Raw genomic sequence first — 21,701 nt, 5'->3', positions numbered from 1 at the left:
GTAAAATTCTACCATGGTCTCAATGTGGCGTGCATACCGACATGTTGGTAGATTGTAAACTTTTTGCAAATGAAAAAATAATTTGTAAATATTTTTTTTACAGAATAATCTAAGGCTTGAATACAATGGTGGAGGGCAGTGTTGCCAGTATTTTTCTGGCTCTTGTCGCCAAATTAAGACGCTTTTGTCCCCAAAAGTCCTCAATTTAAATTAAATTTCCTCGCTATATGGCTGAAGGCACGGGCAGTGGTATCTACTGCGAAGAGCTAGGGATCAGGGAGTCATATGGATTAGACAACGCATGCAGTATCTTCCAGGCGGACGTAGTGAGGCCGGTATTCAGAAAGTATATCTGTTTCTTCATCGACAGTCAGGCAGCAATGAAGGCCTTGGATAATACGAACATAACGTCGGAGGTAGTCAGCCGCTGTCGTAGAGAACTCAGGGTTCTCGCTGAACAGCATAATATAACTCTGTGCTGGGTACCTGGACATTTGGAGTAAGGGGCAATGAGGAGGCGGATGTTCTGGCTAAAGAAGGTGCACGCGGCACGAATAACATCATCACGGACGTTTTCCCCCGCTATCTTTGTATACTTACAGGGTCAGTGCTAAATATGATGAACTGTGGAAGGAACGATGGACTTCCTCTGAGGGTTGCGAGCAGACCAAGCTGATATGGAAAGATAAGAGTAATAGGAATTCAGAAATTCTAATGGCGATGAATAGAGAGGATTTGAGGCCATTGATAGGCATCTTAACAGGACACCACACATTTGGGAAGCATATGGTAAGGATTGGCTTAATGGCCGATGATATTTGTAGATGGTGCCTTGACCCGGAGGCTACAGAAGACTCTTACCACTTTCTGTGCCAGTGTCCGGCACTATCTTTTAGAAGAAACAATATACTGGGCTCCTTTTTCTTTCAGGACGTTGCTGAGGTGCGTGACTGTGGGTTGAAGGATATACTCGCCTTTATCAGGGCTTCAGGATGGAAAACCTAGAGAAGCTTAAAGGAGTTATGACCGACCAGGTCAGATAAAGACAGATGTCGAAGAGGGAAGAGAAAACCACGAGGAATCACAATGGACCATCATGGTCTAAGTGGACAACATTTCTCCGTATAAGGTTTTGGTGTCATACTCCATAATCTAACCGAACCTAACCAACAGCATTTTTCGAGCTATGGCCATACGAAAATTGCAAAGAGTGATCAAAATCGAATTTGGCGACAAAATTTTAGAAGCTCATAAAAGACGAACGGCAACCATTCTCGCAAAATCCAGAATTTGCTTTTCTCATCTCATCGAGTACTTTCGGCTGGGATAAATGATTATTTATTTATTAAATTTAACTTAGCTTATATAAATATAAGGCAAGTATAAAGAAAAAAAAAAAAGAAAAAAAGAAATAGCATTAGCTACAAAGAGGGATAAATGATTTTTTTGTGTTGCTCCGTGTAATGTAAAAGTTAAAAAAAAAAATCGTTAAAACCTAGTTATTATGGAAAAATATCCCCATCCACAAAAAAATATCCACAATTTTGGGACAAATCCCCAATACTGGCAACACTCTTTTTACCGTATTTTGGTTTAATTTAGTTCAAGATTTTTACCTTGTGATTCTTCTTTCTTGAGTATCATTACTGTGTAGAGAAGAGAATGTATACCATGATTGTCCTCTTGAAACATTCCTAAAAGTTGTACCATATCTCAGATTAGTATTTGTATCCTTACTCCTTATTTCACTTTATAAATAAACTATTGCATGTTTCTTGCTAAAAAAATCTTCATGAGTAATGTACTCCGTGGCAAAAAAAAAAATCCTTCTACTTGACGCAAATCGCATATTCACCGTACCTCACATCGCTTACCTTTATAGTGAAAATGAGATTTAAGATTTCGCCATCTAAATAATCCTGGCACTATAAATCTCTAATATTGTGAGTTCGTTTCTTATTTATTGTTACTTGCAATATTAATTCTCCCCACCTAAAACTCTTTACATTTTACTTAGTATTTTCAAGCGCTTCCGTTTTGGTTTCGAAGACTCCTTAGAAATGCCGAATCATGCAATATCCTAAGTTTTGCAAAAAAAAAAACAAGGACAAGAAAATATTGTTCTTCTTGCTTGTAATGCCATTATCATTTCTAAACGTTACACTCATGCAATTTGCAATAAATATTTAAATAGCTTGGGGGGAAATACAATAAAGGTATGTAACTGAATTAATATTAAAAACTGTATTGAGGTACACATGGCTCGGGGTTAACAAAATATGGTGAGCATACAAGAAACTAGCCATGGATGTACATTTTTGCCAAATCTTGATTTATATCCGATATATGCATGCAATTTAAATGTTGGTAACCTTTTGTGGGCCTACAAAGAGGATTTTAAGTCATTAGACCCGAAATTAGAGCCTTCAATCTGCTACAATGACGCACATCCGGTATACACCTACTTGCTAGTATAACTTTTTGAGCATCGGAAGATGAACTTTGAATATTTCTGACGGTATGATTTTCTGGCTTAATTACTTTTGAGAAAATTATAATATTTTGTAGTTTAATGGTACTTTTTGTTAAATTAAATTATTAGTTTTTATAAATAAAGGGTGGTTAAATTGTAAGGGCCGATGTTGAATGTGAACCACACCCAAACGCCAAGTTTTTGTCCGATTTTTTTTGACATTTCTCTATTTCAGACTTACTCAGTTTGAACCATGGAGAGATACACAATCCAACAACGTGTTAAATGGTTCCAAGAAATGGCAACAGTGGATGATCAATTTTCGAAGAAAATCATCTTCAGTGATGAGGCACATTTTCACCTCAGTGGATTCGTCAATAAACAGAATTGCCGCATTTGGTCGAATGAGAATCCAAGAGTGATTGTCGAAAAACCAATGCACACACAAAGAGTTACTGTTTGGTGCGGTTTATGGGCTGGCGGCATCATCGGGCCGTATTTTTTCCAAAATGAGGCCGATCAGGCAGTTACTGTGAATGTTGTTCGCTATCGTGAGATGGAACTTTTTATGGCCCGAATTGGAAGATATGGATGTGGACGATATGTGGTTTCAGCAGGACGGTGCCACTTGCCACACAGCTAACGAAACAATGGCTCTTTTGCGCAACAAATTCAATGGTCGTGTTATCTCACGTAATGGCGATGTCAATTGGCCGCCGAGATCATGTGATTTGACACCGTTGGACTTTTTTCTTTGGAATTATTCGAAAGAAAAGGTGTACGTCGATAAGCCAGCAACAATTCAAGAGCTAAAGGATGAGATAATTCGGCACATTAACGGCATAGAACCTCCATTATGCCTCAGCGTCATCGAAAATTTGGACCATCGGATGAAGGTATGCTACCGAGGTCGCGGCGCCCATTTGGCCGATATTTTGTTCCATACATAATTGAGTAATAACAATATATCATAATAAAATAAAATTACAATAATTTCCTAAATAGTTTGTGTTTTATTCCAAATCAACATCGGCCCTTGAAATTTTAACCATCCTTTATTAGTATGACTCATACGCACTATAGAACCATGGACCATGGACCGTATGATTTATGCAAAAACATATTTTTGTATGAATTATACGCCCTATGTGATCAATTTTAAACTTTTTGAGCATCGATAAGACGCATTTTGAATATAGTTTTAAAGAATGATTTTCTGGCTTAACAAAAAAGAAAATTATAATATTTTGTTGTTTAATGGTACTTTTTGTTAAATTAAATTATTAGTATTTATAAATATTAATATGACTCATACGCACTACAGAACCATGAACCATTCGTGCGTATGATTTATGCAAAAACATATTTTAGTATGAATTATATGCTCTATTGGTCTATGGGATCAATTTTAAATATTAATCATAAGTTAGTACAACTGTTTGAGCATCGAGAAGATGAATTTTGAATACTTTTTATGGGACTGTTTTCTAGCATAATTAATTTTGATAAAATTAGTATAATCTGTAGTTTAATGGTACTATAGAACCAATTTTAAATATTAATCATTAGTTAATACAACTTTTTGAGTATAGGAAAGATGAATTTTGAATATTTTCTACAGAATGATTTTCTGACTTAAACAAGCTTGAGAAAATTACAATATTTTGTAGTTTAATGATACTTTTTGTTAAATTAAAATATTATTTTTTGAATATTAATATAACTCATAAGCACTAGACGATCATGGGCCATTGGGTCGTATGATTTATGTAAACATATATTTTAGCATGAATTATACGCCCTATGGGACGAATTTTCAATATTAATTTAAATTTTTTTTTGAGCATCGGAAAGATGCATTTTGAATATTTTTTACAGTATGCTTTTCTGGATTAACTAATTTTGAGCAAATTACTATAATCTGTAGTTTATTGGTACCTTTTGTTAAATGAAATTATTATTATTGTTTATAAATATTAATATGACTCATACACACTATAGAACCATGGAACAATAGTGTGAATCATAGCCTTATTGGATCAATTTTAAATATTAATCATTTTATAATATTATAAATAATTCCATTAAATTTTTTCGATAATTTTGAATTATACGCTCTATTCGATCCATTTTAAATATTAATCGTTTCATGATATTATAAATAATTCCATTGAATATTTTCTATAATCTTTATTTCCATAATATTTATTGGACTGACTACAAATTCAGTGGCATTTTTATTACATATTTCAGAATTTTTTTATTTTGATTATATTTTTTGTTTCCTTAGCCATAAACTCTTTTCAATAAAGTAAAATATGAATAGGTAGCATTAAGTAAAGACTGCAGCATTTGCAAATTCATAGGATAAACATTACCGACTAGAATCTGAAAATAATTAATAGAATTAAAATTAAAAATTCAAAATGATTTTAATTATATCATCAATGTACCGCACAAGGTTTCTGGGATCTCAAAATTAAAAGTTTCAAATATTTTTGTGTTGATACATCAAACTGGAACCACTCACTATCATAGGCAGCTATGGCCACATTTAAACTTTGATCATACAATTCATTGGCATAGTAATACATAATAACACTTTGGGCAAAAATCATAAAAATATAAATGCTAATGATAATCATTTGGCCAACGGTCTCAACCTGTAAAAACCAAAATTATAGATATAGGAATTTTTGGAAAAAAATCCCTTTTTTAAAACTGAACTTACTATAATCACTAGAAATAGCATGGCACATAACATAGCCCCAAATGCCATAAATTCTATCAGAAATGTATGTGTGGTTAATTCATTGATTGTGTCCACATACCTAAAAAGTAAACTACATGCAATTAGCGAAAATTTGATTTGAAAGGATTTTATGGACTCACTTAATTAACTGCAATTGGTATTTTATACACCATACAATTACCTCACGAGCCTTTTCATTCGTGACATTTTTCAAATTTTTCAATTTATGCTGCAGTACTCTACACATGAGTATGGCGAAAAGGATAAAGGATACAATCATATTTGTAAAGGGTATATACATGCAACAGCCCATGGGTGTGATTATAATTTGACTTATGAAGAATATCTGATAAAAGGGTGTCTCATATTTATCAATACCCGGAACATACATACCAAAGGGGAGAACTGAAAGAGAAGAGAATTAGGGAAAAATTAATGGATAAATATTATGGCAAATGTTGCGGTATCGAATCAAGCCTTAGTTGATCACTCCTTCTCTGTCCATCCTATTTTCAAGGGATCTCAGCTTAAAAAAAATATATAAATGTTTTGGAAAAATCACTATGCGTTTTTCAACATAGTCTCTGCTGATGTCTAGTTTTTGACTATGCTTCGTTGGCCGTCACGAAGTCTTACAATATCGCTTTTTGTCCGGAGTGAGCAAATGGGACATCCATAGTGCCAACATTTGTCCCATAACCAAAATTTTCATAGAGGATCATATGATCATAGGAGCCACCGTAGTGCATTTTTTTGACATGCCAGCCTTTCATACAAAGGATCATGGTTTTTAGAAATTTTTAAATTATTTTTGGAAAATGTCAATAATTATGCGTTTAAATAAAATTAAAAAAAAAAAATACTTCAATATTAATATGAATCATACGCACTATTAAACATTGGACCAATGTGCGTATAAGTTATACAAAAAATAAATAATTGTTAGTATGATCATGGTTTCTAAAATATTTTTGGGAAAATGCCAATAATTATGCGTTTAAATAAAATTTTAAAATAAAAAAATACTCCAATATTAATATGAATCATACGCACTATGGAACAATGAACCAATAGTGCGTATGAATTATACAAATACATTTGTATGAATTATACGCGCTATTGAAACAATTCTAATATAAACTATTTTTTCAAGACCTTCAGAAAAGGTCTGCGTGACGACGATGTCCTCCTAATGCGAGTGATATTTTTATCCAGGGAGTGACTTTTTTAAGTTTGGAAACTAAACGAAGATATAGTGTGATAAAAAGAGGTCCCTCTACATTGAACTAAACATAGAAATGGGCATTTCACAATTAAAAGGGAAATCACAACTTGTGGTACCACGTTACCTTGACATGTATAAAAGAATTTTTTTAACACAGTCCCATTTCGTCGAAATAAAATTTTGACAAAATTTTCTATCGAATTCAAATTATGACAAAATTTTCTATAGAAATAAAATTTTTAGAAAATTTCGTTTAGAAATTAACTTTTGACAAAATTTTCTATGGAAATAAAATTTTGGCAAAATTTTCTAGGGAAATAGAATTTTTGACAAAATCTTCTATAGAAATATAATTTTGACAAAATTTTCAATAGAAATATAATTTTGACAAAATTTTCTATAGAAATAAAATTTTGGCAAAATTTTCTAAAGAAATAGAATGTTGACAAAATTTTCTATAGAAATAGAATTTTGACAAAATTGTCTATAAATTAGAATTTTGATAAAATTTTCTATAGAAATAAAATTTTGACAAAATTTTCTATAGCAATAAAATTTTGACAAAATTTTGTATAGAAATAAAATTTTAACAAAATTTCCTATAGAAATAAAATTTTGACAAAATTTTCTATAAAAATAAAATTTTGACAAAATTTTCTATAGAAATAATTTTTTTAGAAAATTTTTTAGAAATTAACTTTTGACAAAATTTTCTATGGAAATAAAATTTTGGCAAAATTTTCTAGAGAAGTAGAATTTTGACAAAATTTTCTATAGAAATATAATTTTGACAAAATTTTCAATAGAAATATAATTTTGACAAAATTTTCTATAGAAATAAAATTTTGGCAAAATTTTCTAAAGAAATAGAATGTTGACAAAATTTTCTATAGAAATAGAATTTTGACAAAATTGTCTATAAAATAGAATTTTGATAAAATTTTCTATAGAAATAAAATTTTGACAAAATTTTCTATAGCAATAAAATTTTGACAAAATTTTGTATAGAAATAAAATTTTAACAAAATTTCCTATAGAAATAAAATTTTGACAAAATTTTCTATAAAAACAAAATTTTGACAAAATTTTCTATAGAAATAATTTTTTTAGAAAATTTTTTAGAAATTAACTTTTGACAAAATTTTCTATGGAAATAAAATTTTGGCAAAATTTTCTAGAGAAGTAGAATTTTGACAAAATTTTCTATAGAAATAAAATTTGTAGAAAATTTTCTATAGAAATAAAATTTTGACAAAATTTTCTATAGAAATAAAATTTTGAAAAAATTTTCTATAGAAATAAAATTTTGACAAAATTTTCTATAGAAATAAAATTTTGACAAAATTTGCTATAGAAATAAAATTTTGACAAAATTTTCTATAGAAATACAATTTTGACAAAATTTTCTATAGAAATAAAATTTTGACAAAATTTTCTATAGAAGTAAAATGTTGACAAAATCTTCTATAGAAGTAGAATTTTAAAAAAATTTTCTATAGAAATAAGATTTTGAAAAAAAAATTCTATAGAAATAAAATGTTGACCAAATTTTCTATAGAAATAAAATTTTGCCAAAACTTTCTAAAGAAATAGAATTTTGTCAAAATTTTCTATAGAAATAAAATTTTGACAAAATTTTCTATAGAAATAAAATTTTGACAAAATTTGCTATAGAAATAAAATCTTGACAAAATTTTCTATAGAAATACAATTTTGACAAAATTTTCTATAGAAATAAAATTTTGACATAATTTTCTATAGAAATAAAATTTTGGCTAAATTTTCGATAGAAATAAAATTTCGACAAAATTTTCGGTAGAAATAAAATTTTGGCAAAATTTTCTATAGAAATACAATTTTGACAACATTTTCTATAGAAATAAAATTTTGACAAAATTTTCTATACCATTCGGTTTTTACCTTCACCGTTTTAACTTGGTGGTGGTTTCCGTGGAGGATTTGGTTCTCGTGGTGTTAGAGGTCGTGGACGTGGTGGCAAAGAAGACTCCAAGGAATGGGTTCCAGTCACCAAATTGGGCCGTTTGGTTCGTGATGGCAAAATTAACTCCTTGGAAGAAATCTACTTATACTCTTTGCCCATTAAAGAGTTCGAAATCATTGATTTCTTCTTGGGATCGGCCTTGCGCGATCAAGTATTGAAGATTATGCCTGTCCAGAAACAAACTCGTGCTGGTCAACGTACCCGCTTCAAGGCTTTCGTTGCTATTGGTGACAACAACGGTCACATTGGATTGGGTGTTAAGTGCAGCAAGGAAGTTGCTACTGCCATTAATGGTGCCATCATCTTGGCTAAATTGTCTGTAGTGCCTGTGCGTCGTAGGTACTGGGGTAACAAAATCGGTAAACCCCATACAGTGCCATGCAAGCTTACCGGCAAGTGCGGTTCCGTCTCTGTACGTTTGATTCCTGCTCCTCGTGGTACCGGCATTGTATCTGCCCCCGTACCTAAGAAGTTGTTGACCATGGCTGGTATTCAAAATTGCAATACTTCTGCCCGTTGTTCCACTGGCACCTTGGGTAACTTTGCCAAGGCTACTTGTGGAAGGATATGCCTTTTGGGTGCTACTCCTTATAAGCAATTCGCTAGTTTCTTGGCTGAAAAGCCCGGTGCCCGTCACAACATTGATGCTTAAAGATTTTATCTTTATAGAGATTATGTAAATAAAATTTTGACAAAATTTTCTATAGAAATAAAATTTTGACAAAATTTTCTATAGAAATAAAATTTTCTATAGAAATACAATTTTGACCAAATTTTCTATAGAAATAAAATTTTTACAAAATTTGCTATAGAAATAAAATTGTGAAAAAATTTTCTATAGAAATAAAATTTTTGTGGAAGGATATGCCTTTGGGTGCTACTCCTTATAAGCTACTCCTTATAAATTTTTTAACAAAACTTTTTATAGAAATAAAATTTTGACAAAATTTTCTATAGAAATAAATAAACTGTTGACAAAATTTTGTATAAAAATACAATTTTGACAGAATTTTGTATAGAAATAAAATTTTGACACAATTTTCTATAGTGATACAATTTTGACAACATTTTCTATAGAAATAAAATGTTGACAAAGTTTTCTATATAAATAAAATTTTGACAAAATATTCTATATAAATAAAATTTTTACATCATTTTCTATACAAATAAAATTTTGACAAACTTTTCTATAGAGATAAAATTTTAACAAAATTTTCTATAGAAATAAAATTTTGACAAAATTTTCTATAGAAATAAAATTTTAACAAAATTTCCTATAGAAATAAAATTTTGACAAAATTTTCTATAAAAACAAAATTTTGACAAAATTTTCTATAGAAATAATTTTTTTAGAAAATTTTTTAGAAATTAACTTTTGACAAAATTTTCTATGGAAATAAAATTTTGGCAAAATTTTCTAGAGAAGTAGAATTTTGACAAAATTTTCTATAGAAATAAAATTTGTAGAAAATTTTCTATAGAAATAAAATTTTGACAAAATTTTCTATAGAAATAAAATTTTGAAAAAATTTTCTATAGAAATAAAATTTTGACAAAATTTTCTATAGAAATAAAATTTTGACAAAATTTGCTATAGAAATAAAATTTTGACAAAATTTTCTATAGAAATACAATTTTGACAAAATTTTCTATAGAAATAAAATTTTGACAAAATTTTCTATAGAAGTAAAATGTTGACAAAATCTTCTATAGAAGTAGAATTTTGAAAAAATTTTCTATAGAAATAAGATTTTGAAAAAAAAATTCTATAGAAATAAAATGTTGACCAAATTTTCTATAGAAATAAAATTTTGCCAAAACTTTCTAAAGAAATAGAATTTTGTCAAAATTTTCTATAGAAATAAAATTTTGACAAAATTTTCTATAGAAATAAAATTTTGACAAAATTTGCTATAGAAATAAAATCTTGACAAAATTTTCTATAGAAATACAATTTTGACAAAATTTTCTATAGAAATAAAATTTTGACATAATTTTCTATAGAAATAAAATTTTGGCTAAATTTTCGATAGAAATAAAATTTCGACAAAATTTTCGGTAGAAATAAAATTTTGGCAAAATTTTCTATAGAAATACAATTTTGACAACATTTTCTATAGAAATAAAATTTTGACAAAATTTTCTATACCATTCGGTTTTTACCTTCACCGTTTTAACTTGGTGGTGGTTTCCGTGGAGGATTTGGTTCTCGTGGTGTTAGAGGTCGTGGACGCGGACGTGGTCGTGGACGTGGTGGCAAAGAAGACTCCAAGGAATGGGTTCCAGTCACCAAATTGGGCCGTTTGGTTCGTGATGGCAAAATTAATTCCTTGGAAGAAATCTACTTATACTCTTTGCCCATTAAAGAGTTCGAAATCATTGATTTCTTCTTGGGATCGGCCTTGCGCGATCAAGTATTGAAGATTATGCCTGTCCAGAAACAAACTCGTGCTGGTCAACGTACCCGCTTCAAGGCTTTCGTTGCTATTGGTGACAACAACGGTCACATTGGATTGGGTGTTAAGTGCAGCAAGGAAGTTGCTACTGCCATTAATGGTGCCATCATCTTGGCTAAATTGTCTGTAGTGCCTGTGCGTCGTAGGTACTGGGGTAACAAAATCGGTAAACCCCATACAGTGCCATGCAAGCTTACCGGCAAGTGCGGTTCCGTCTCTGTACGTTTGATTCCTGCTCCTCGTGGTACCGGCATTGTATCTGCCCCCGTACCTAAGAAGTTGTTGACCATGGCTGGTATTCAAAATTGCAACACTTCTGCCCGTTGTTCCACTGGCACCTTGGGTAACTTTGCCAAGGCTACTTGTGGAAGGATATGCCTTTTGGGTGCTACTCCTTATAAGCAATTCGCTAGTTTCTTGGCTGAAAAGCCCGGTGCCCGTCACAACATTGATGCTTAAAGATTTTATCTTTATAGACATTATGTAAATAAAATTTTGACAAAATTTTCTATAGAAATAAAATTTTGACAAAATTTTCTATAGAAATAAAATTTTCTATAGAAATACAATTTTGACCAAATTTTCTATAGAAATAAAATTTTTACAAAATTTGCTATAGAAATAAAATTGTGAAAAATTTTTCTATAGAAATAAAATTTTTGTGGAAGGATATGCCTTTGGGTGCTACTCCTTATAAGCTACTCCTTATAAATTTTTTAACAAAACTTTTTATAGAAATAAAATTTTGACAAAATTTTCTATAGAAATAAATAAACTGTTGACAAAATTTTGTATAAAAATACAATTTTGACAGAATTTTGTATAGAAATAAAATTTTGACACAATTTTCTATAGTGATACAATTTTGACAACATTTTCTATAGAAATAAAATGTTGACAAAGTTTTCTATATAAATAAAATTTTGACAAAATATTCTATATAAATAAAATTTTTACATCATTTTCTATACAAATAAAATTTTGACAAACTTTTCTATAGAGATAAAATTTTGACAAAATTTTCTATAGAAATAAAATTTTGACAAAATTTTCTATAGAAATAAAATTTTGACAAAATTTTCTATATAAATAAAATTTTGACAAAATTTTCTATAGAAATAAAATTTTGACAAAATTTTCTATAGAAATAGAATTTTCTATAGAAATAAAATTTTGACCAAATTTTCTATAGAAATAACATCTTTACAAAATTTTCTATAGAAATAAAATTGTGACAAAATTTTCTAAAGAAATAAAATGTTGACAAAATTTTCTATAGAAATAATATTTGGACAAAATTTTTTATAGAAATAAAATGTTGACAAAATATTATATATAAATAAAATTTTTACATCATTTTCTATACAAATAAAATTTTGACAAACTTTTCTATAGAGATAAAATTTTGACAAAATTTTCTATAGAAATAAAATTTTGAAAAAATTTTCTATAGAAATAAAATTTTGACAAAAAATTGTCGATAGAAATAAAATTTTGACAAAATTTTCTATATAAATAAAATTTTGACAAAATTTTCTATAGAAATAGAATTTTCTATAGAAATAAAATTTTGACAAAATTTTCTATAGAAATAGAATTTTCTATAGAAATAAAATTTTGACCAAATTTTCTATAGAAATAACATCTTTACAAAATTTTCTATAGAAATAAAATTGTGACAAAATTTTCTATAGAAATAAAATTTTGACAAAATTTTCTATAGAAATAATATTTTGACAAAACTTTTTATAGAAATAAAATTTTGACAAAATTTTCTATAGAAATAAACTGTTGACAAAATTTTGTATAGAAATAAAATTTTGACAGAATTTATTATAGAAATAAAATTTTGACACAATTTTCTATAGTAATACAATTTTGACAACATTTTCTATAGAAATAAAATGTTGACCAAATTTTCTATAGAAATAAAATTTTGACAAAATATTCTATATAAATAAAATTTTTACATCATTTTCTATACAAATAAAATTTTGACAAACTTTTCTATAGAGATAAAATTTTGACAAAATTTTCAATAGAAATAAAATTTTGACAAAATTTTCTATAGAAATAACATTTTTACAAAATTTTCTATAAAAATAAAATTTTTACAAAATTTTCTGTAGAAATAAAATTATTAGAAAATTTTCTATAGAAATAAAATTTTGACAAAATTTTCTATTGAAATAGAATTTTGACAAAATTTTCAATAGAAATAAAATTTTGAGAAAATTTTCCACAGAAATAAAATTTTGCAAAACACGATTTTTTGTTTGGTAGGTTTTTTGGAAAAACTTTGTCCAAATTTTGGGTAAATTTCTATAGAAATAAAATTTCGCAAAATAAGAATTTTTGCTTGGTAGGTTATCGTAAAATTTTCTCCAAGGTACATTGAGCTAAACATAGAAATGGGCATTTCACAATTAAAAGGGAAATCACAACTTGTGGTACCACGTTACCTTAATATGTATAAAAGGATTTTTTCCACACAGTCCCATTTCGTCGAAATAAAATTTTGACAAAATTTTCTATAGAAATAAAATTTTTAGAAAATTTTCTTTAGAAATAAAATTTTTAGAAAATTTTCTTTAGAAATAAAATTTTGACAAAATTTTCTATCGAATTAAAATTTTGACAAAATTTTCTATAGAAATAAAGTTTTGACAAAATTTTCTATAGAAATAAAATGTTGACAAAATTTTCTATAAAAATAAAATTTTGACAAAATATTCTATAGAAATAAAATTTTGGCAAAATTTTCTATAGAAATAAAATTTTGACAAATTTTGAATTTTCTATAGAGAAACATTTTCTATAGAAATAAAATTTTGCAAAACAAGATTTTGTGTTTGGTAAATTTTTGGAAAAACTTTCTCTTAATTTTGGGAGAATTTCTATAGAAATAAAATTTCGCAAAATAAGATGTTTTTGTTTGGTATTTTTTTGCTAAAATTTTCTGCAAGTTATGGTAGATAATTTTTCCCATTTCATCTCCATAGGCCTATAAAACAATCTTCCCTGGCATTTATGATTTTTTCATTCGTCTAATAATTGTGCCCAGCCAGTGATGTCTTTTTGTTCGGCAAACAAAGCCACAGAATACTACGAATGGGAACCAGTACGTTGGGAAATTTGATCTTGATGTAAGGTAAATGATTTTTCCCTCAAACATTCCTATAAGCTTTTGTATTTATTTCTATTCATTTCGCTTACCTTTTGTGGTGGCAAATAATGGGTAAATGACAAAACCAATGCATGATGTAAAACCCATAAGAAGATTCACTTTCGATATGAAACGGGAGGCCATAGTACATTCCTGTAACATTTTTTCTAAGACCTTATCCTTGGAGTTCTTAAAAAAAAAAATTATGGAAAAATAGAAACAAAAAAATTTTTTTCATAGACAAAATCCCTTTCTCCTCTTTCTGCCTCTTACCATCAATTCAATATACAATCGGCGTATATTTTCCATAAATTGCTCATACTCGAAACGATTAACACACAAAAGGACAGCCCTCAAAATCGTATTGAAGAATAGAACGGCTATGTAAGCATTTCGCACAATGGCATCTATGGGCTCGGTACTGAAATAGATATCCATAAATTGGGTGGTATTAATCATAATGTAGGGTATTAGACATGAATAACGACGCCAATTGTGCTGCAATAGAAACGACCAGAATTTCATGATGCGTAAATTTGTGCTAAGCAAAGGCACATCTTCAATAGAGCTGGGATGCATTATAGCAGCAAGTAAGCGATACCTTTAGAATTGTATCACAAATCACAAATGGATTGGAAAAGCGAGATCCACTATGATGATTAACTCTACGAGTATATTTCGCAGTCTTAGGCTTTTATAGTGTTTTGGGGTATGCAAGTTGAGGAATAATTCTGTAACATTTAGATGACTTGCTTCTTTTTTTAAATTTTTTGCCATATTTGTTTTAATGAATGGATTCGAATGGTAAAGTTTTAATTATAGACTAAAAGTTTGTAAACAAATAAATTGTACTTCTAAAATATTTATCTATAGAAACATTGTTAGTTTTGGAAATGTTTTAGAAATGATGTTCGGTTAGTGAAACGAAAGGCTTAATAAAATATTTGAAAATTTTGATTTTATTGAAATATTGAATATGTAGATTTATTTAAAATTAAACTAATAAATTTCTCAATTTCCCTAAATAATTTTAATTCTATTTTAGACTTAATTTATTTTTAGAATTGCTAGTCTGCAAGGAATGTTTCCATAGACTCAATAAATAAATAAATTAAACCTCAGTTTTTGTCGTTTCCTTGATAATTTTTAAGAATATACCAATAAATATGTTTTCTCAAATAAAAACTAAATATTTAAATTTAATATGAATCATACGCACTATTGAACTAGGGAACTATAGGGCGTATGAGTTTTAAACAAGTATATACGGCCGTAAGTTCGGCCAGGCCGAATCTTATGTACCCTCCACCATGGATTGCGTAGAAACTTCTACGAAAGACTGTCATCCACAATCGAATTACTTGGGTTGTGGTACCTTAACATAGTTTTCTAAATAGTGAGTTAGTCCATACGTGGTATATATTAGACAAAAAAGTTATGTATAGTTAAGTCTACAAATAATTACGAATCGATATGGACTTTTTTGCACGGTACGTAGAGAGCCAGAATTGAAATATGGGGTTCGCTTATATGGGGGCTATATACAATTATGAACTTTATATGGACCAATTTTTGTGTGATTGGAAATCGATTTATATGAGGGATATATATATATATAACTATAGACCGATATGGACCTAGTTACGCATGGTTGTTAACGACCATATACTAGCACAATGTACCAAATTTCAACTCACTCGGATGAAATTTGCTCCTCCAAGAGGTTCCAAAACCAAATCTCGGGATCGGTTTCTATGGGGCTATATATGATTATGGACTGATATGGACCACTTTTGGCATGGTTGTATGTACCAAATTTCAGTCGGATCGGATGAAATTTGCTTCTCTTAGAGGCCTCGCAAGCCAAATCGGGGGATCGGTTTATATGGGGGCTATATATAATTATGGACCGAAGTGGACCAATTTTTGCATGGTTGTTAGAGACCATATACTAACACCAGCCGGATCGGATGAAATTTGCTTCTTAGAGGCCTCGCAAGCCAAATCGGGGGATCGGTTTATATGGGGGCTATATATAATTATGGACCGATGTGGACCAATTTTTGAATGGTTGGTAGAGACCATATACTAACACCATGTACCAAATTTCAGCCGGATCGGATGAAATTTGCTTCTCTTAGAGGCATCGCAAGCCAAATTTGGGGGTCCGTTTATATGGGGGCTATACGTCAAAGTGGACCGATATAGCCCATTTGCAATACCATCCTACCTACATCAATAACAACTACTTGTGCCAAGTTTCAAGTCGATAGCTTGTTTCGTTCGGAAGTTAGCGTGATTTCAACAGACGGACGGACGGACATGCTCAGATCGACTCAGAATTTCACCACGACCCAGAATATATATACTTTATGGGGTCTTAGAGCAATATTTCGATGTGTTACAAACGGAATGACAAAGTTAATATACCCCCATCCTATGGTGGAGGGTATAAAAACTACCAAATAAGCTTTGTTATATATTTTGTATATTTCTCATGACCAACTAATAATATTCGTAACTAGAAAATGAATTTTTTAAACTTTGGAAACAAAAAGAACATATACATATACAAAATTAGTGGAGAGAATCATTTTGACCGTGGCGAGGATTTAGAGTTGTGAGCAACAATTGATAGAATTCGACCAAAAATTATAGATTTTTTACTATTTGGTAGAATTCTCGAAGTTTTGGTAAATTTTGCAAAATATTCTAGTCCGACTAAGAGGTACTTCACAAACTTTATGTTGTCCTTAATCCTAGGCAGCTAATCTACGCCTGAGAGGCTTATGCATTTTTTCGTTTTTCGCTCTCCCTCACTGAAAATGTGATAGGATATACAGATGTCATATCCGTAACTTTCAGTAGATTAAGCCTTGTAAGATAAAGGGCGTTGGTTGATTAAATAAATAAATACATAATTTTCTAAAGCAATAAAATTTTGACCAAATTTTGTACAGAAATACTATTTTGGCAAAATTATCTATCGAAATAAAATTTTAACAAAAGTTTCTATAGAAATAAAAAATTTTGGCAAAACTTTCTATAGAAATAAAATTTTGACAAAATTTTCTATAGAAATAAAATTTTGACAAATTTTTCTATAGAAAAAAAGTCTTGACAAAAATTTCTATAGAAATAAAATTTTTACAAAATTTTCTACGGAAATAACATTTTGAAAAAATTTTCAATAGCGATAAAATTTTGAGAAAAATTTCTATAGAAATAAAATTTTGACAAAATTTTCTATAGAAATAAAATTTTGAGAAATTTTTCTACAGAAATAAAATTTTTAGAATATTATCTTTAGAAACAAAATTTTGAAAAAAATTTCTGTAGATAATAAAATTTTGAGAAAAATTTCTATAGAAATAAAATTTTGATGAAATTTTCTATAGAAATAAAATTTTGAGAACATTTTCTACAAAAATAAAAATTTTTGAAAATTTTCTACAGAAATAAAATTTGTAGAAAATATTCTTTAGAAATAAAATTTGTTGAAAATTTTCTACAGAAATAAAATTTGTAGAAAATTTTCTTTAGAAATAAAATTGAGAGAAAATTTTCTACAGAAATAAAATTTTGACAAAATTTTCTATAGAAATAAAATTTTGACAAAATTTTCTATAGAAATAAAATTTTGACAAAATTTTCTATAGAAATAAAATGTTAAAAAAAATTTCTATAGATAATAACATTTTGTCAAAATTTTCTATAGAAATAAAATTTAGAGAAAATTTTCTACAGAAATAAAATTTTGAGATAATTTTCAATAGAAATAGAATTTAGAGAAAATTTTCTACAGAAATAAAATTTTGAGGAAATTTTCTACAGAAATAAAATTTAGAGAAAATTTCCTACAGAAATAAAATTTTGAGAAAATTTTCTATAGAAAAAGAATTTAGAGAAAATTTTCTACAGAAATAAAATTTCAGAAAATTTTCTATAGAAATAAAATTTTCAGAAAATAAAATTTTCAGAAAATTTTCTATAGAAATAAAATTTTCAGAAAATTTTCTATAGAAATAAAATTTTCAGAAAATTTTCAGGAAATTTTCTATAGAAATAAAATTTTGAGAAAAATTTCTGACAAAATTTTCTGTAGAAATAAAATTTTGACAAAATTTTCGATAGAAATAAAATTTTGACAAAATTTTCTATAGATATAAAATTTTGACAAACTTTTCTATAGAAATAAAATTTTGACAAAATTTTCTATAGAAATAAAATGTTGACAAAATTTTCTATAGAAATAAAATTTTGGCAAAATTTTCTATAGAAATAACATTTTGACAAAATTTTCTATAGAAATAAAATGTTGAAAAAAATTTCGATAGATAATAAAATTTTGTCAAAATTTTCTATAGAAATAAAATTTTCAGAAAATTTTCTATAGATATAAAATTTTCAGAAAATTTTCTATAGAAATAAAATTTTCAGAAAATTTTCTATAGAAATAAAATTTTCAGAAAATTTTCTATAGAAATAAAATTTTGACAAAATTTTCTATAGAGATAAAATTTTGACAAAATTGTCTATACAGATAAAATTTTGACAAAATTTTCTATACAGATAAAATTTTGACAAAATTTTCTATAGAGATAAAATTTTGACAAAATTTTCTATACAGATAAAATTTTGAAAAAAATTTCTATAGAGATAACATTTTGACAAAATTTGCTACATATATTTTCAGAAAATTTTCTACAGAAATAAAAATTTTAGAAAATTTTCTACAGAAATAAAATTTGTTGAAAATTAAAAAAAAAAATCTCTAGATAATAAAATTTTGACAAAATTTTCTATAGAAATAAAATTTTGAGAAAATTTTCTATAGAAATAAAATTTCTGAAGTTTTTCCGTTTACGCCCTTCGGGAAATTTGTGCAAATTGGCACTGACGGACCTATCACACAACTGGTACCGGTGCTTCAATTTTTTAATAGTCGTAATTTATTGATATCCGTACTGGCTTCATATTAAAATCTTATTGGATCTACATATTTACTGAAATAATATTATCAAAATAACCTATAACAATAGGTACTTCAAAAGTTTTTTATTTTGGGCGCGATTCGGATGCCCAAAATGAAACAGATTTCTAAGAGTTTGTGCGAAACTGGTCCCTGAGGACCTGTCTATGGGGTACCCCTGCTAAATTGTCCCAGGGCGTGTCTTTTGGAATGAGTCCAAGACGTATCCTAAAGTGGAAATTTACCCCGACAATAACAAACCCATGTTAAAGTGACCGGTCCCTTCAATACGTTTTGACCGGAACTGGGTCTGGTCCATACATACCTGGGTCTAGTCCTGTACCGGACATGTGGTTGATCAATTTCCCGTAGGGCGCTTAAGTAGATAAAAAATGGAGTCATGGTTGCGCTTCTGGTCCAGTGTGACCAACTGAGGCATCCAAATGTCCCATTCTCCAAATTTTGTAAGGTATATAGCCCAAAGGAACCACCGTGGTGCATTAATTAGCATGCCGATCTTATATATAAAGGATAATGAGTTTATTATTTCTTAATTATTTTTGAGAAAATGCCTATAATTATCCTTTTTGGAAACAAAATATGTTTTTTTTTTTTAAATATTTATATGAATCATATGCACTATCGATCTATAAACCAATAAGGCGTATGAGTTATTCAAAAATATTTGCTTTTTTTATTTTAGTATAAATGATAAGCGCTATTGGATCAATCCTAATATGATATATTTCTCAAGGCTTGCAATAAAATTCCCCGTGACGACAATGGGTCCTCATCCACAGAGTGACGTCTTCAAATATGTAAACAAAAAAAAAAAATTCCGGAGCAAAAACAGTGGGGGAAGCGTTCTCAACCCAATTTGACCGTGGCAAGGAATTGGAGTGTAGGACCCTACGTTATCGTTGTTTTTTTTTACAAAATATACCATTTAAATTTAGCTTTAAGTCACCGTGTATCTATTATAAACCTTGATTTATAATAGATACACGGTTGCGCTACCCAAAATTTTGTAAAGGACATAAAGAACCTACCGCGTTGCATTACTTAACATGCCGGCCTTGCATACAAAGTGTCATTCGTTTATGGATTTCTTAATTATTTTGGGGAAAATACCAATAATTATGGTTTAAAGGAACATATTGAAATAAAATATTTACATAAAGTAAATATTAATATGAATCATACGCACTAGCGAACCCTAAACCAATAGTGCGTATGAGTTATAAAAAATAAAAAATAAATTTTAATATGAATCATACGTTCTATGGAACCAATCTAATATAAAATATTTCCCAAAACCTGGAGAAAAGGTCTTCGGAGCGATGATGCCCTCCATATTTGGGTAATATTTTTACCCAGAGAGTGTTTTTTTAAGTTTGGAAACAAAAAGAAGTTATTATCAATTAATGATAAGAGATAAGTTCGCAACCTATGGTGTCATAATGGACTACATAGTCTAAGTATGACTCTAAATTACGGACTGTCATTGTACCAAACCTAACCTACTGACTGTCAGATATGCGGCCATTGTTAATTTCATATTTACAAAAAAGGATTATTGCGAATATTATCCTAGCAAAAAAAGAAGTTCTTCCTAAGTGATTACTTTAAATGTACGCCCAAAAATGATCTTCTAGAGATGGGCATACATTTAATTTCTGTTGAGGTAATATATTAATACATCAAAATGGCTCTATCTAGAGATAAAAGTCGGAAAAAATTGAAAACAAAATATTATTTTCAAGAGTTTTTATTTATTTTTTTAAATGAAATTAAAAATACTGAAATATAATCACTTCTGAAGAACTAATGCGAAATCAATGCAGCGCATGCTTAAAAATATTACTTCCACCCTATGACAAGCCCATGTACAATTTTTTGCTTCTGAGCGAAATTTGTACTACTTCCCAGCAAAAAAAAATTGGAAGTTGTTCCACAAACATTTCTTTTAAAGCCCATCCCCGAATCTCCCATCGTTTTTTTTCAACTTCCGATGCAGACCTTTTGGACAAGTCCACAAACATTTCTTCTAAAACGCATCATGGGATCCCCCAATGAATTTTTTTCCACTCCCGATGCAGTTCTTTTGGACAAGTCCACAAACATTTCTTCTAAAGCGCATCCGATGCTTTTTTTCTACTTCTTTGTGGACAAGTATTGGAAAGCCTATTTTAAGTGAAAATTTTTAACAATTAAATTTTACAAAAAAAAAAAATAGAAAATTAATAAAAAAGTAAAAAAATAATAATAAACAAAAAATAAATCTCATCCCCGCTGGGATTTGAACCTATGCCGTTTGACTTTTTCGCTTCCATGGAAGTTCTTTTGAGAAGGTTATTACGATAATTTTTAATTTTTTTGTTGATTTTTAATAGAAAAAAATATATTTATACGAAAATATATAACAAAAATAAAAAATAAAAACGATGCATAACATAAAAAAATATTTTTTTAGAAAAATATTTGATGAAAAAAATTGCCGCTGGTGAGATTTGAACCTGCGTTTCTTATTTTTTCGTTCATACTAATAAAGAACATCTCGAGAAGCAATTAGAATGTTATTCCTTGGTGTCGTATTGCGATCATATCATAAACATCTGAATTAACCTTTCGACGCTTTATGTTCAATGGCGTTTG

General features: G+C 28.7%; 3 protein-coding genes across 3 annotated transcripts; 2 read left to right on the top strand and 1 right to left on the bottom strand.

Moving 5' to 3' along the window:
* Positions 1–4,648: 4,648 nt before the first annotated feature.
* Positions 4,649–14,725, bottom strand: LOC142223389 (odorant receptor 30a-like). The gene is made up of 6 exons (XM_075293272.1): positions 14,348–14,725; positions 14,125–14,263; positions 5,366–5,630; positions 5,205–5,304; positions 4,927–5,136; positions 4,649–4,861 (listed from the first exon to the last, which is right to left on the bottom strand). The coding sequence occupies exons 1-6, from the start codon at positions 14,651–14,653 to the stop codon at positions 4,760–4,762; spliced, it is 1,122 nt and encodes a 373-aa protein (XP_075149387.1). The 5' UTR covers positions 14,654–14,725; the 3' UTR covers positions 4,649–4,759.
* On the top strand, positions 8,385–9,127 carry LOC142227554 (small ribosomal subunit protein uS5-like; the record flags this gene model as incomplete). Its single annotated transcript, XM_075298070.1, has 1 exon — positions 8,385–9,127. A coding segment is annotated over one exon (720 nt), but the record flags the coding sequence as incomplete, so codon positions are not given.
* On the top strand, positions 10,630–11,390 carry LOC142225784 (small ribosomal subunit protein uS5-like; the record flags this gene model as incomplete). The annotated part of the gene is made up of 1 exon (XM_075295609.1): positions 10,630–11,390. A coding segment is annotated over one exon (738 nt), but the record flags the coding sequence as incomplete, so codon positions are not given.
* Positions 14,726–21,701: the final 6,976 nt, after the last annotated feature.

This window comes from Haematobia irritans, chromosome 2, assembly GCF_050003625.1.
Source record: "Haematobia irritans isolate KBUSLIRL chromosome 2, ASM5000362v1, whole genome shotgun sequence".
NCBI lineage: Eukaryota > Metazoa > Arthropoda > Insecta > Diptera > Muscidae > Haematobia > Haematobia irritans.
Note: the sequence above shows the minus strand (reverse complement) of the source record. Positions and strands in the feature narration are given on the sequence as shown.